The 15,628-nt window shown below is 34.8% G+C and overlaps 1 protein-coding gene across 6 annotated transcripts in view; it reads left to right on the forward strand.

Annotated features, from left to right (window-relative positions):
• The window catches only part of msh4 (mutS homolog 4), a 31,356-nt gene extending 21,862 nt beyond the window's left edge, over positions 1 to 9,494 (forward strand). For 3 of the 6 annotated variants that reach the window (XM_068214634.2, XM_073927740.1, XM_009293256.5), the window contains 8 exons: positions 2,308 to 2,411; positions 2,504 to 2,628; positions 2,774 to 2,974; positions 4,648 to 4,766; positions 5,796 to 5,924; positions 7,587 to 7,761; positions 8,443 to 8,531; positions 8,625 to 9,494. In XM_068214634.2, coding sequence (XP_068070735.1) covers positions 2,308 to 2,411; positions 2,504 to 2,628; positions 2,774 to 2,974; positions 4,648 to 4,766; positions 5,796 to 5,924; positions 7,587 to 7,761; positions 8,443 to 8,531; positions 8,625 to 8,825 — 1,143 coding nt within the window. In that variant the 3' untranslated portion in view covers positions 8,826 to 9,494. The remainder of the gene's footprint in view (positions 1 to 2,307; positions 2,412 to 2,503; positions 2,629 to 2,773; positions 2,975 to 4,647; positions 4,767 to 5,795; positions 5,925 to 7,586; positions 7,762 to 8,442; positions 8,532 to 8,624) is intronic. The other 3 variants (XM_073927741.1, XM_073927742.1, XM_073927743.1) reach the window with 1 other exon arrangement.
• Positions 9,495 to 15,628: the final 6,134 nt, after the last annotated feature.

Here is a 15,628-nt window from a genome sequence, read left to right on the forward strand (position 1 = left end):
GACATTAGCAAATGATAATGATATAAAACAGCAGAGAGTTGTATGAAAGCAATTGATGCATGTCCAAAAGCATCTGCAATGTGTTGGAAGGAATGAGAAACTGCTACTATGATGTGCACAAATGACATATTGTTTTAAGAAATGCATTAACTGTTGTGCAAATGTATATAGTGTGGTGAGAAATACACCAAAGCGACTGAGAAAAACTGTAATTGTTTTGAGAAATGCATTAACTGCTGTGCAAATGTAAATAATAATGTTGTGAGAATTGCACCAAAGCGACTAACAAAAAACTGTAAATACATTGTCTATGTTGACAGACAGACAGACAGACAGACAGACAGACAGACAGACAGACAGACAGACAGACAGACAGACAGACAGACAGACAGACAGACAGACAGACAGACAGACAGACAGACAGACAGACAGACAGATAGATAGATAGATAGATAGATAGATAGATAGATAGATAGATAGATAGATAGATAGATAGATAGATAGATAGATAGATAGATTAATTACTCTAAGTAAAACAAATTGGGTTGAGCAACATTTTAGTTTTTCAATTTTATGATGATCCATTCAAGATACAGTTTAAGTCAGAATTATTCGCCCCCTGAATTATTCGTCCCCCAGTTTATTTTTCCCCCGATTTCTGTGTTACGGAGAGAAGATTTTTTCAACACATTTCTAAACATAATAGTTTTAATAACTCCTCTCTAATAACTGATTTATTTTATCTTTGCCACGATAACAGTAAATAATAGTTTGCTAGATATTTTTCAAGACACTTCTGTACAGCTTAAAGTGACATTTAATGGCTTAACTAGATTAATTAGGTTAACTTGGCAGGTTAAGGTAATTAGGCAGGTTATTGTATAACGATGGTTTGTTCTGTACACTATCGAAAAAAAAAATTTGCTTAAAGGCTTAAATTAGCCTTAATTAGCTTTAAAAAAAATTTAAAAACTGCTTTTATTGTGGTCGACATAAAACAAATAAGACAAATCTTCTTCAGAAGAAAAAATATTATCAGACATACAGTGAAAATTATTTTGCTCTGTTCAACATAATTTGGGAAATATTTAAAAAAGAACAAAAATTCAAAGGATATATATATATATATATATATATATATATATATATATATATATATATATATATATATATATATATATATATAATTTCAATAACTCATTTCTAATATTTTACTAGATATTTTTCAAGACACTTCTATACAGCTTAAAGTGACATTTAAAGGCTTAACTAGGTTAATTAAGCTAACTAGGCAGGTTAGGGGAATTAGGCAAGTTATTGTATAACAGTGGTTTGTTCTGTAGATTATCGAGTAAAAATATAGCTTAAAGGGGTTAATAATTTTGTCACTAAAATGGTTCATAAAAAATTCAAAACTGCTTATATTCTAGCCAAAATAAAACAAATAAGACTTTCTCGAGAAGAAAAAATATTATCAGACATACTCTGAAAATGTCCTTGCTCTGTTAAACATCATTTGGAAAATATTTAAAAAAGAAGAAAAAAAATCGAAATGGGCTGATAATTCTGACTTCAACTGTATATATAAAATAAAGAGAATAATATAATATAATGTATAAACAGGAATGCATAAGGAGCAGAAAAAGGGAAAGGATCAGCATAGGACCTTGAGGCGGGAATCAATCTCGGGTTGGCGTAAACACTGAAGTGCCATGTGTCGATGCACTAACCACTACACCATTGGCGCCAACATCAGCATATAATGATCCCAAGTTTTGTTCTTTATTTTAATTTTGAAATACTGTAGGTCCCATTTTATTGGTCAAAACTGACTATCCATTGAAATGAATGGAAAAGATTGAGAACAAGAGTATATGTTTTAGTTGGCTTTAGTTGATTATTAAACAATATATTTTTTTAGTAAAATCATGTTAAAAGGTATAAACATCAAATATGATACATCAGGCCTTTTAGTAATTTTTATTTGCATGTTTATATCTCATCATTGCATTACATTACATTATATGTTCTGTAAAATAACAGCTACAGAGATTTAATCATAAAAATAAACATTTAAATTTTATTAACAGATAATTGGGATATATAAACTTAAAATTGATATTATATATTTTGTTATTAAATTATAAATCCCAATATATATATATAAATAACATCCACACCAAATAAAATGATTTAACCATTCTATAAAACTGAGATGTTTATGGTTCACTGTCAAATATAAAAAATAAATAAATAAAAAATTCTGACTATTATCATATATGTCTGACTTTGGACTCAACATTACAGGTTTCTAAACAAAAGAACAACTTCAGCTTCACCACTTTAGACCTCATGAAAATGAACGACCACTGTGAAGAGGCCCTAAAAGACATTTTCCACATGTCTTATGTGTGAGTATACTAGTTTAGACCAAAGTAAGACTACTTCAAGGATAAAAAATGTACCATAATAGCCATACATGATGTGTACTTATCATATTTAGGGTGGTTTCCAAGCTACTGAATGAAGTCCATGAACAAATCCACTGCCTGTACAAACTGTCTGATGTTGTTTCAATGCTGGACATGCTGCTCTCTTTGGCTAATGCTTGCACCATCTCAAATTACGGTAATGTATAATGTTTAAGGGGCCGAATGGTCATAATATAGATTATTACATTCATAAGAGTGTATTTAGTCTGCTTTATCAGATATTAGTGCAATTGATTTCCTTGAAATGTTTATATAATAAATAGGATATTTGTTTCCTGCAGTGCGTCCTGAATTCACAGATACTTTGGCAATACAGCAGGGTCGCCACCCCGTCCTGGAGCGCATTTCTGGGCAACAGCCCATCTCTAACAACAGCTACATCTCAGAGGGAAGCAATTTTGTGATCATAACAGGCCCAAACATGAGTGGCAAGTCCACTTTTTTGAAACAGGTGGCCCTTGTCCAGATAATGGCTCAGATAGGTACACAATTTATATATATATATATATATATATATATATATATATATATATATATATATATATATATATATATATATATATATATATATATATATATATATATATATATATATATATAAATATATATATATATATTTTTTTTTTTTATATATATACAATACAGAACAATAATTTAACAGAAACAAACATGCTAACATATACATACATACACATATATCAGTATGCACATACATAATTACCTACAGTATATACAGTTGAGGTCGGAATTATTAGCCCCCTGTTTATTTTTTTCACCAATTTCTGTTTAATGGAGAGCAGATATTTTTTAACACATTTCTAATAACTGATTTATTTTATCATTGCCATGATGACAGTACATAATCTTTTACTAGATCCTAAAGGATATCCACCAGTGCTGATATACAGCCATATCGCACTGCTACTCGTGTGATATTGCGTTTATACAAGTTTGACGACATAATTGTGTATATAAAAACAAAATCAAACATGGAGAGTCTCAAAACCCCATTTGTATGAGGAACTACTTTCTTCCGCCTTGGATTAAAATCATAGACTGACAGTTAAACAGCTGTTAAAACAGTTAAAACTTAAAAAAAAACTTAAACTTTAGATCTGTAGTGTCTGCTTTTTGCTGGCTGTATGTGTGCGAAGTAATACACAAACTGTAAAGAGGCTGTAGGAGTTCTGAGATTGCAGAATATTGCACGGCTTTTAGCCAATTAGATTTGAGAACCAGACATAACTGTTGTGTGTGTGTGTATGTATATATATATATATATATATATATATATATATATATATATATATATATATATATATATATATATATATATATATGTATATATATGTATATATATATATATATCCTTAAATTTGAATTCTTTTTCATTTGTAAAGATATTTGCATATTGCTCTACATCTTGTGTGTATTAAGCAATGTGTAAGCCAGGCGAACATCTAGCGCACTCTGTGCTGGACAATAGACTGGTTTTGTTCTGGTCTATAAAAAATCTATAATAGTTTATCAAAATAGCAACGTGCCAGCAATACACCCTTACATGCCTTTCTTTTTAGACCAGAACACCTATGGGCGCACATATGAGCGCAAATGCATTTGCTATTTAAACAGTATGGGGCAAAAAGTCAAAAAGACTCTTGCGCTGAGCTGAAACTAGTAAACAACAATTGCGTCGCGCCTTGCGCCACATTGCGCCGGGTATATGATAGGGCCCTAAATGTCACTTTGAGTTCTAGTATACTGAAAAATATCTAGTAAAATATTAGGTACTATCATCATGGCAAATATAAAATAATTTAATTATTAGAAATGAGTTTTTAAAACTATTATGTTTAGAAATGTGTTGAAGAAATCTTCTGTTAAACAGAAATTGGGGGAAAAATATTGTAAAAATTAATTTTAAGGGCTAATAATTGTGACTGCAACTGTACATGCACATATTTTTGTAACAAAAAGTTGATTAATGAAGAGGAAATTACTCTTTATGTCACTGACATAATGTAAGAGGTTGTGTGTGGTGATGAGTAGGTTTGGGGTAAATTTTAGGATCATGTGCTTTGTGCATGATTTAGCAGCTGTCTCTAAATCCTGCAGGATCCAAATACACTTCTTTACACATTCTTCTTTGTACTAGGATGTTTTGTGCCTGCGGAGTACGCCTCTGTTCGTATTGCGGATCAGATATTCACAAGAATAGGAGTGGACGATGACTTTGAGACCAACTCCTCTACATTTATGGTTGAGATGAAAGAGGTCAGATTTAGACAGATGCATTAAGATTATCGCACATGCAATCAGAAATATATAAATACTGTATATATTTGGCGCAGTAGGTAGTGCTGTCGCTTTACAGCAAGAAGGTAGCTGGTTCGAGCTGGTTTGGCATTTTTGTGTGGAGTTTGCATATTCTCCCTGTGTTCGCGTGGGTTTCCCCCACAAGTGCAAAGACGTGATACAGGTGAATTGGGTATGCTAAATTGTCTGTAGAGTATGTGTGTGAATGAGTGCGTATGGATGTTTCCCAGTGATAGGTTGCAGCTGGAAAGTCATCCGTTGTGTAAAAACATGCTGGATAAGTTGGCGGTTCATTCTGCTGTGGCGATCCCAGATGGGCGACGCGGTGGCGTAGTAGGTAGGGCTGTCGCCTCATAGCAAGAAGGCCCCTGGTTCGAGCTTCGGCTGGATCAGTTGGCGATTCTGTGTGGAGTTTGCATGTTCTTCCCTTTTTTGCGTGGGTTTCCTCCGGTTGCTTCGGTTTTCCCACAAATCCAAAGAAATTCGGTACAGGTAAATTGGGTTAGCTAAAATTTGCTATAGTGTATGTGTGTGAATGTAGGAGTGTATGGGTGTTTCCCAGTGATGGGTTGCAGCTGGAAAGGCATCTGCTGCATAAAACATATGCTATATAAGTTGGTGGTTCATTCCGCTGTGGCGACCCCAGATTGATAATGAGACTAAGCCAAAAAGAAAATGAATGAAATATATATATATATATATATATATATATATATATATATATATATATATATATACACACACCAACACAATGGATGCACATATGCAAACTGTTGTAACTTCTGCAGCGTTCACCTGATTTGGATGTAAATACCCTCAAATTAAAGCTGAAAGTCTGTAGTTGCAGCACACATTTCATTTCATATCCATTGTGTTGGTGTATAGAGCCAAAACTGTTAGAATTGTGTCAATGTCCCAATATTTATGGACCTGATGTATGTATATTTTTCTTTTTTTTTTTTTTTTTTTTCAAAACTGCACATTTAGGTGTCTTACATCATCCACAATGCAACCAACAGTTCTCTGATCATTATTGATGAGCTGGGTCGAGGCACCAGTCCAGAGGAGGGCATTGGCATCTGCCACAGTGTCTGTGAATTCCTCATTAATCTTAAGGTGACTTTTTTTATTTATTAACACTGTATTTACATAAAATTAAATGAAAAACTACAAAGCAAGTAAATATTCATAGTAAAAAAATTATACGTTTTATTGCACATCAACCAATCAACATAGTTAAAGGTGACCTATTATGCAAAAATACTTTTTATAAGGGGTTTAAACACAGCTGTATGGCAACAGTATATGAATTTAACCAGCTTCTAATAGCAAAAATTCATTCATCTATTTATTATAAACACTTGATAAAAACAGTTTGCAGAAACACTTTAAACGTTTTGACGCTAAAAAGTCCTGCCCATTAGTGACCATCTCTCTTTTATTTGCATAAAAAGTTAGTCTTGTTTTTCAATTTGCTGCTACGCCCCATTTGGCCCATGAAAAGGGCCAAACATAATTATGACAACCCAATATTTTTTAAATTCCCATGAGACTGCTATGGATCGTCACAGACAACAGACGTGGCAAAAAGTGGTTCTCTTTATTTACAATAGAAGTAAAGAACAAACGAACACTTAATTACGCAAAGTATATTTACAAATGTGTACATTAAACACAAAATAAGTAAACAAATCAATTGAGGGAAGGGAAATAAGTGGTGCCAAATCTAATAAAAAACAGAATAAACAGCAACTAACTAATCCCTCCTCCACCTCTAAATAGCTAAAGAGAAATATGAAAATAGAAAAAAAAACATACGGCGTCACACGCCACACTAAACTGCACTCACTAGACAAACATTCAAAAGGTAGCACCCCCTTCTGACCTTATAGATTGACAGAGAATGCAAGTCACATGACATACTTCACTTTCACTTCCCTTTTAGTAGATTTAAGCAGATTTAGCATGGACGTTCTGAATAGATGTACAACTCAAGAAAACTAAAGTGAACCAGAGAACAGGACAGGCACATAAATGTCACACAGAAAACCAGAGCAGTGACAAGAGACAAGGATCCCCCATCTGGTCCGAGTCTTCATTAGAGCGCTTAAATGACCCCCATCTTCTTCTGATTGGTCCTCTCGTGAAAACTTTGCTTGCCAATTGAAACACCTAGATTTAAGACGAACAGCAGACGGCAAATAAAAACGGAAAGGGGAGGAGGGGACATCAGAGCATCACCCCAGGCATGTAACACACAGGCTCTTGTAGCTCCGCCCTCTTTTGAAAAGTGTTCTCATTTGAATTTAAAGCAACAGTAACTAAAATGGCACAATAAAGATCAAAGTCTTAAAGGGTTAGGTTTAAAGAGTTTTAAAACATTATTTGTGGGGTATTTTAAGCTAAAACTCCACGTTTCCCTTTTCTAGGGACATCCGAGACTTATTTGACTTATTTTATCTTGTAAAAACAGGCATAATACTGTAGGTCACCTTTTATATTTATATTATTATATTTTCTTCACCCTAAAATATATTTAGAAATATATTTATTTTTAATGTGTTTTATTGTACAACACAGATGCAACATATTTAACATATATTTAATATATATTTTTTACCATATGGGTACAGTGCTTTATTTATTTGTTTATTATTTCACATGTTTAAAACTTTACCAAAATAGATTAAATTCATTATTTTGCATCTAATTAAAACAATACCTCATAATGACAATATGAATGAAGTTTGTTTAAAAAAAAAAAACATTGTCCTGCAGGCCTTCACACTCTTTGCCACACACTTTCTTGAGCTGTGCCAGTTGCAAACTCTTTACCCCAACGTGGAGAACCAGCACATGCAGGTGCAGCACATCCGCACAGGAGATGGAAGAGCTGAGAGGGTCGTCTACACCTACCAGCTCAGCCGAGGACATTCAGAGGAGCGCAACTACGGTGTCATCATTGTTACACGTTTTAAACAACCTATTCTATGGTTGCACAATGGTTGAAATCCAATCATATGTATGTTGAATGTCCTATATACAGTTAAAGTCAGAATTATTTGCCCCCCCCCCCCCTTTATTTATTTATTTTTTTTAATATTTCCCAAATGAAGTTTAACAGAGCAAGGACATTTTAACAGTATCACTGATAATATTTTTTTCTTCAAGAGAAAGTCTTATTTGTTTTATTTTGGCTAGAATAAAAGCAGTTTTTAATTTTTAAAAACCATTTTACGGTCAAAATTATTGTCCCCATTAAGTTATTTATATTTTTTCGATAGTCGACAGAAGAAACCAACATTATTCAATAACTTGCCTAATTACCCTAACCTGCCTAGTTAACCTTATTAACTTACTTAAGCCTTTAAATGTCACTTTAAGCTGTATTGAAGTGTCTTAAAATTTATAGTAAAATATTATTTACTGTCATCATGGCAACGATAAAAGAAATGAGTTATTAAAAATGAGTTATTAAAACTATTATGTTTATAAATGTGTTATAAAAATCTTCTCGTCGTTAAACAGAAATTGGGGGAAAAAATAAACAGAAGCGTGAATAATTCAGGCGGCTAATAATTCTTACTTCAACTGTACATAAGTGACATCAACACATTTTCTGCTGTTTGTTTAGGCATAAGGGCAGCAGAGATGACCAATCTACCACTAGACATCATTCAGGAGGCTAAAACTGTTGCAGATAAAATCAACCAAAAGCTCTGGGTTTGTTTCTTTTGATGACAGATGATTAAAACATTCTAGCTGTGCAGACCTCATATAAAGCTATTGACCCTGTTTCAATCATTCTGACCACAGGCTAAGCATCATAGTGATCCTGCCACTCTTAAACAGAGAGCAGACTATCGTCTAGCCACCCGACTGGTGCAGACCGCCCGTAACTCACAGCTGGACCGTGCGAGCCTACGTCACTACTTGAAAGGACTGAAAACACAATATCTGGCTGAGATTCAGATGATAAAAGAAAATGCTACAGAGTTGGTAGAGATTGAGGAGTGAGGTCTGTGATGGTGAAACAAAAGGATAAAATACACATTTGGAAAAACAAAAAAAGTTATTATAAACCTGTTTGAATTTCTTTCTTTTGATGAACAGAAAAGAGGATATTCTGAAGAATGTTGGACACCAGTAACCTTTGACTTCCATAGTATTCTTTTTTTCTAATATGGATGCCAATGGCTACCAGTTTTCAAACATTTTTCAAAATATCTTCTTTTTAGTTTAACAACAACAAATTTCTTAAAGGCGTAAGAATCCGATAAGTGTGAAAAAATTGTCATTTTGGGAAAATATAAGGAGATTAGTTTTAGATCAGTTTTAAACCATACCCACAGTGTACATAATTTGTTAATTTAATGAATTGTTGAATTGTTTATTTAATGCTGTTTTAGCATGAGACCAAAGTTAAAAGTGTATTTAATGCTTTAAAAGCATTCTCTATAGAGAAACTATAGGACATCTGTGCTTAATGAGTTCAATATAAATGTTTAAGCAAACAAACATGTTCATGCACAACACCAATGCTATTAAATGCAAATGTTGACATCCTCAATATTAAGAAGTTCTGTCTATGTATTGTAGCAGTCTATTAGACTTTGTTTTATATGCAGTATGACAATTCATTTCAACGTTTGCAATGTGTTGTTTTTTTAAGTCATTTTTAAAGAGCCTCTATTACACATTAAAAAGGGTCATATTTTGGTTTTGGGGTCTCTAGCAACAGTCTGATGTGCATGCAAGGTCAAAAATCACTTTCATTGTCTTATAATATGCATTTATTTTTACCTAATTACCCCAATGACTCTTATATAATTTGTTCAGCGATTCATGTGTTCCCAAGGCCCTCTTTAGCATGAGGCTAATATGCGCTGATGGTCTGATGACCCACCCTGTTTTGATTGGTCTGCTTTCAGTGTGAGATAGAGAGAGATGCCCAGCACGGCTTATCAACAAGTAGACAGAGTGCAGAGTGTATGTGTGAGGTCATGCTGGAGTGCATTAAAGCAAAGCAGTTTAACACCAGCATATTGCTGTATTCTTAACTAAGTAAAAACAGTGACACATATTCAGTATTAATCCACTCAGTGGCAAAAGCTGAACTATTTTGAAACTTAACCGCCGCACATGCGTTGGGACAGCTGATGACGATCATAGCAAGTAGATCGCAAGCTCACAAACACATTTAAATCCATAAACAAAGCGGCACATGGTGTATTTTCAACGGGGCTTCAGACGCGGTATGAGAATATAAAGAGTTAACCAGATACAGTACAATGGTTACAAGTAACATAACACAATTAAATACATAATTTGCAAGCTAGAGAAAACAAGGGGCAACCATTTTATTGCATTTACTTAAACTTGTAAAATGGAGGAAAAAACTGGTCCATGAACTGTGTCCTGTAAAGTTCTGACAAAGCCAACAGTCGATAATCAGAAATTAATAGTCTTTTCTGATCCTTCTTTTAACAAAGGCCAACAAATCCCTTGTTGTAAGTGTAGATTGCTGAAGCACTCATCCGAAAAATGACGGGAACACCGCACAAGACTGGGGCTATAATGCTGAGGTATTTTTCAAAAATTAACTTGAACCTCTGACTCTTCACAGCCTCATCTTTGGGTTGGGAATTAACACAACCTTTCCCTCACACTTAAGAGCACAGCGTCTTTGCGAAATGATTCATCCGGGATCTGCTACAGTGTTTATCTTCCTCTTTTTCTTTCTACAGTGTTTGTGGGTGGGTTAGGGTTTCAATTTCCCCAGGTTTGCGAAGCGCAACAAATGGCTGGGGCTTGAATTCCGTATCGACATCATGCCAGCATGCCTAAAAACTTGTTACAGTGGCGATTTATTGGAACCACTATGAGTCGACTCTTTTGATGAATCAATAGTTTTAAACACCGTGCACTTTCAAATTTAAGCCTTAGCTGGATATTTCACTTTACTTAGAGCTGTGTTGCACACTGCATAGAAGGTCATTTTCAAAAACCCATATAGGGGCTCTTTAATGCATATTTTATTGCAGTGTTTCTCAATTATGTTCCTGGAGGACCACCAGCTCAGCAAATTTGTCATGTCTCCTAAACCAAACACACATGATTCAGATCATTAGCAGAGACTGAAAGACCTGTAATGTGTGTGACAGACAAAGGAGACATTCAAAACATGCAGTGTTGGTGGTCCTCCAGGAACGTGGGTTGAGAAACACTGCTGTAATGCATTTACGTTTTGACCAGCAGGTGGCCCTAGCATGTGGTGTTTTTAAATGTTTCGAAAGTGAATAATGTTTGTAAAGCAATTGGTTTAATTGCTTCTCTCATCACTATTTGGCATTGATTAATTTGATATTGCTTCAAAACAATATATTTAAGAAATCCTCAGTGTTGCCAATACCCTAACCCATTTACAAGTAGTTGTTAGTGGTGTGGATGTTTCAGGGATTCTTCTTGTTATATTGTTACACCATGATGTGGCAACAAGTGAACATCTTTATATTAGAGTCATTAAATCATTCACTCAACTGATCAACTCATTCAGTTAATCATTCATTTATCTAATATTCATATTTAATCAACTCATATACTGATTCAAGTTGAAATATCTTGATTAATTGACAATGTTTCATTGGTTATGGATTATTTGACAATGATTCTTTCATTGATTTGCTTATTTAGACTGGTGATGCAGTGTGACTTGCAAAAAGAATCACTTATTCAATCTTACTAGCGCACTGACAAATTGAAAAGCTCACAGACAAACTTAAGGTGTAAAACTGAATTTTCCTAGGAATTTTTCAGATATTCTCACTTAATTTGATACCTTTTATATCACAACGTGTTCTGTCTATCACAGTTTACAAGGAAAGAGAATTTGGAGAAAAATAATTAAAATAACTAAAATTGTTGGAGGGAACTAAAATAAAATTTTAGTTTACATTAGATAGCATTTCAAAAGGTGAGCCAAATGCAGGGAAACAAACCAGTGTGATCATGAAATGTAGGAATAATAGAAAGACAAGATTTAACAAATATGTGTGAAACAGCATCTTTTCATTTCGCACTTCATCATACTAGGTTGCAATGTGCATCTTAAAGCATGGTTCGTAACCCTTCATTAAAAACTGAAAATTTTGTCATGGATATTTTTTACAGTTAATTTTGGAGTATCTCTTTTTTGCATCTTTTTATTAATATTTTAACTATTAATCACAAAACACATTAAAACACCAACAGACAATGCCATTTTAACAATGCAAAGCTAAAAAATATATAAATAATAATAATATTAAATTAATAAACAGAATACGTACATACATGCATAATAAAATTACAATAAATATATAATAGCATAATAGCAATGATAATAATGAGAAAAAAGAAAAAACATAACGATAAAATAATGAAATAAAATACATAAATTCAATTATGACATACCATCACTCAAAATGCAGCTTAATGAAACATCAATAAGGTCTAAGTAAGGAGTCTAGACTTCATGAAAAGCCTCAGTGGACATATGAATTACACAGGTAAGAAAATCTAAGCGAATCATTTTCCTAATAATATTGTGCTACCCTTTTAAATATGGGGGTTTATCACACTGACCCAGTTTAACAGTATATTTTTCCTGGCAGCAAAGGCTAAAATGTCAAATAAGCATTTGGTGAATTTGTCAGGCAAACGTCCAACCGGGAGACCTAAAACTAAAGATAGTGGATCCAACTGTAGCTGAAGTCCAAACATACGGCTCATAAAAGTAATTACTTTTGCCCAATAAGCTTTAATAACAGGACAATTCCATAATAAATGGGTGTAGTCTCCCACTTTCACCTTACAAATTTTGGAGTATCTCTTTAAAAAATGCTTGATGGAAATTTCAAAACTGCATGAATTTTGAAAGTGCAAATAAAGATCTTACAATCACAACTGAAAAGGATAAACAATGTATTTGATAAGACAAAATGCGCATAAACTACAATGGAAACACATTTACAGAATAAAGTCTAGGATGTAGATAAAAAATAATATGATTTTGTTTTTAACAGATCATGTCATAACAAAAACATATGCCATGAGACAGCATTAATGGACAAGCCAGCGGACAGACCACATCATTTGCCACACAACATAATTGATCTTTATTTCTATTTTGATTGCAACGTCAGGTGACCAAAATTTTATGTCAATTTGCTGTCTAGTACCGATGTCAGATGGCACCTACTACCAATGTCATCTGGCGCTGATATTTGGTTGGTTTTAGGCTGTGGCATTAACTAACTAAAATCCAACATCATTTTAACATCATGATTTGACTTCCATACAACGTCAAAGTCTAACATCAGTAGACATTTATCTTTGGTTGGTTTTATGTTGGGTAATTACTTAACTAAAATTCAACATCACTTTATTGTCATTATGTGACATCCATTAGCTAAGAGCATTAGACGTTGACCTTTGGTTGATTTTATGTTGTGTCGTGAACAAACTAAAACTTATCCTGATGTTGAGGTCTGAGCTCAAATTGACGTTGGGTTCTGACATCAACCGGATTTTCTTATCCAACCAAAATTCTAAGTTAGTCTGATGTTGGAGTCCAATATTTTACTTCTGTGACGTCTGGTGAAGGCTGGGTTGGTTCTAAAATCCCTCAGCCAAAGTCTGTCATCAAAGGGCTTTGGTATTATGAATGTCGACAGTCTCACGCCACCAGAAGCCCCTGTGCTTTCAGTGTTTTGTTTTCCTATTCTAAGGCGTTAGTAATTTATTATATAAGAAAAGGCTCGCACTTTTTCTTTTTTGCCGCTAGTTTATCAGAAAGTGACGATTTTGTTCTCTTTGACTCACTGCATGACAAATACTGTAAATACTGCAGAAGACCTATTGGAACCCACGTGGACCCAAGATTCTTGCAGAAATCAGTCAAGTTTGGTCAAGGTAAAAATCATGGATTGTGTTTGATTCAGTATGGGGGCTTGTGAGAGATCTGCAGAGTGGATGGCGACATCAACCGCCTGGGTTATCAAGACATTTGTGCTGCTCATTACATTACAAACCACAGGAGAAGGCAAATGCTTCAGCAGGATAACGCTCCTCATACTTCAGCCTCCACATCAAGGTTCCTGAAAGCAAAGAAGATCAAAGTGCTCCAGGATTGGCCATCCCAGTCAACAGATATGAACAATATTGAGCAGGGCCGGAGTGGGACTCTTTTTCAGCCCTGGAGTTTCTAGCTTCAGACCGGCCCACCTTAGTTCACCACTGACTATATTAAAATAAGGTTATTTCCAATTCAGTTTCTAATTACACTATCACGTCTTTTTTTTGAGAAAACAGCACTTTTAGAACTTCAAATGTTCAACAACCCTTACAGTATTGTCTTAACAATAAAAATGAAAAAAAAAATTGTTATTTAAATAAGGACCGAACCCAGGTTGGCCGCGTCATAATCTAACATACTAACCACTGTACCACAACAGCTGTACGTTTAACGGTGACTTATGTAGTTATATCATCATTAACCTGCATCCTGCTCACGTGGCTACGAGAAAATAGATAAAAAGAGCAGAGCTGCGGTAACATAATGAATAAGAAGGCTGTGGTCAAGTAAATAAATAAATTATTTTTAAAAAGTGTGACTGCTGAGAGCAACCAATTCTGGAACTAGGGACACCGGCCCTCGCGGCCAAAAAACGGACCGGCCCACCGGGAATTCTCCCGGTCCTCCCGATTAGCCAATCCGGGCCTGTTATTGAGCATGCCTGGGGAAGATGAAGAAGGAGGCATTGAAGATGAATGCAAAGACTCTTGAACTCTGGGAGTTCTGCAAGAACGCTTTCTTTGCCATTCCAGATCACTTAATTATTAAGTTATTTGAGTCATTTCAGAGATGTATGAGAAGTCCTCCAAGCTCATGGGAGTCATACACAATATTCATTCTGTTTCCACTGCACCAGGACTTGAAGTGACAAGACTTTTGTCTAATCAAAGTCAGACCTTACTGTCCTAATGAAAACATTAAAAATCAAAGCATGATCAAATTTTATTAAGGTAAAATAAGCATAATCTAAAGGCCTTTGCCTTTCATGTAAGCCACTTCTGATAACAAATGATCAACTAGAAGTCAAGTTATCATTTGTTGTTTCTAAAACTTGGATTGGTGACAAGCGGTTTGACAGGTAGTGTAGCTATTTACTCACACTTTACTTGCTATTTACACTCTTTACCTAACCTGTTTGACTTTCCTTCTTCTGTTGAACACAAAAAAGATATTTTGAATCTATTTGGCAGTGGCGCAGTATAGTGCTGTCGCCTCACAGCAAGAAGGTCGCTGGGTCGCTGGTTCGAAATTCGGCTCAGTTGGTGTTTCTCTGTGGAGTTTGCACGTTCTCCCTGCTTTCGCGTTTGTTTCCTCCGGGTGCTTCAGTTTCTCCCACAGTCCAAAGACATGCGGTACAGGTGAATTGGGTAGGCTAAATTGTCTGTAGTGGATGAATGTGTGTGGATTTTTCCCACAGATGGGTTGTGGCTGGAAGTGCATCCGCTGCGTAAAAACTTGCTGGATAAGTTGGCGGTTCATTCCTCTGTGGCGACCCCGCATTAATAAAGGGACTAAGCCAACAAGAAAATGAATGAATGAATCTTCTTTGGTGCTTAGTAAAAAAGCGTATATGGATTAGAAACCTCGCGAGGGTGAGTACATTTTTATTTTTGGAGGTGAATTATCCTTTTAAATCTAAAACCCACAGAGCTCTTAAAATGCCCAACCCCTTCAGCAGCAGCAGTTGCTCTCGCGAGATTTGCGC

This window comes from Danio rerio, chromosome 17 (genome assembly GCF_049306965.1).
Source record: "Danio rerio strain Tuebingen ecotype United States chromosome 17, GRCz12tu, whole genome shotgun sequence".
Taxonomy (NCBI): domain Eukaryota; kingdom Metazoa; phylum Chordata; class Actinopteri; order Cypriniformes; family Danionidae; genus Danio; species Danio rerio.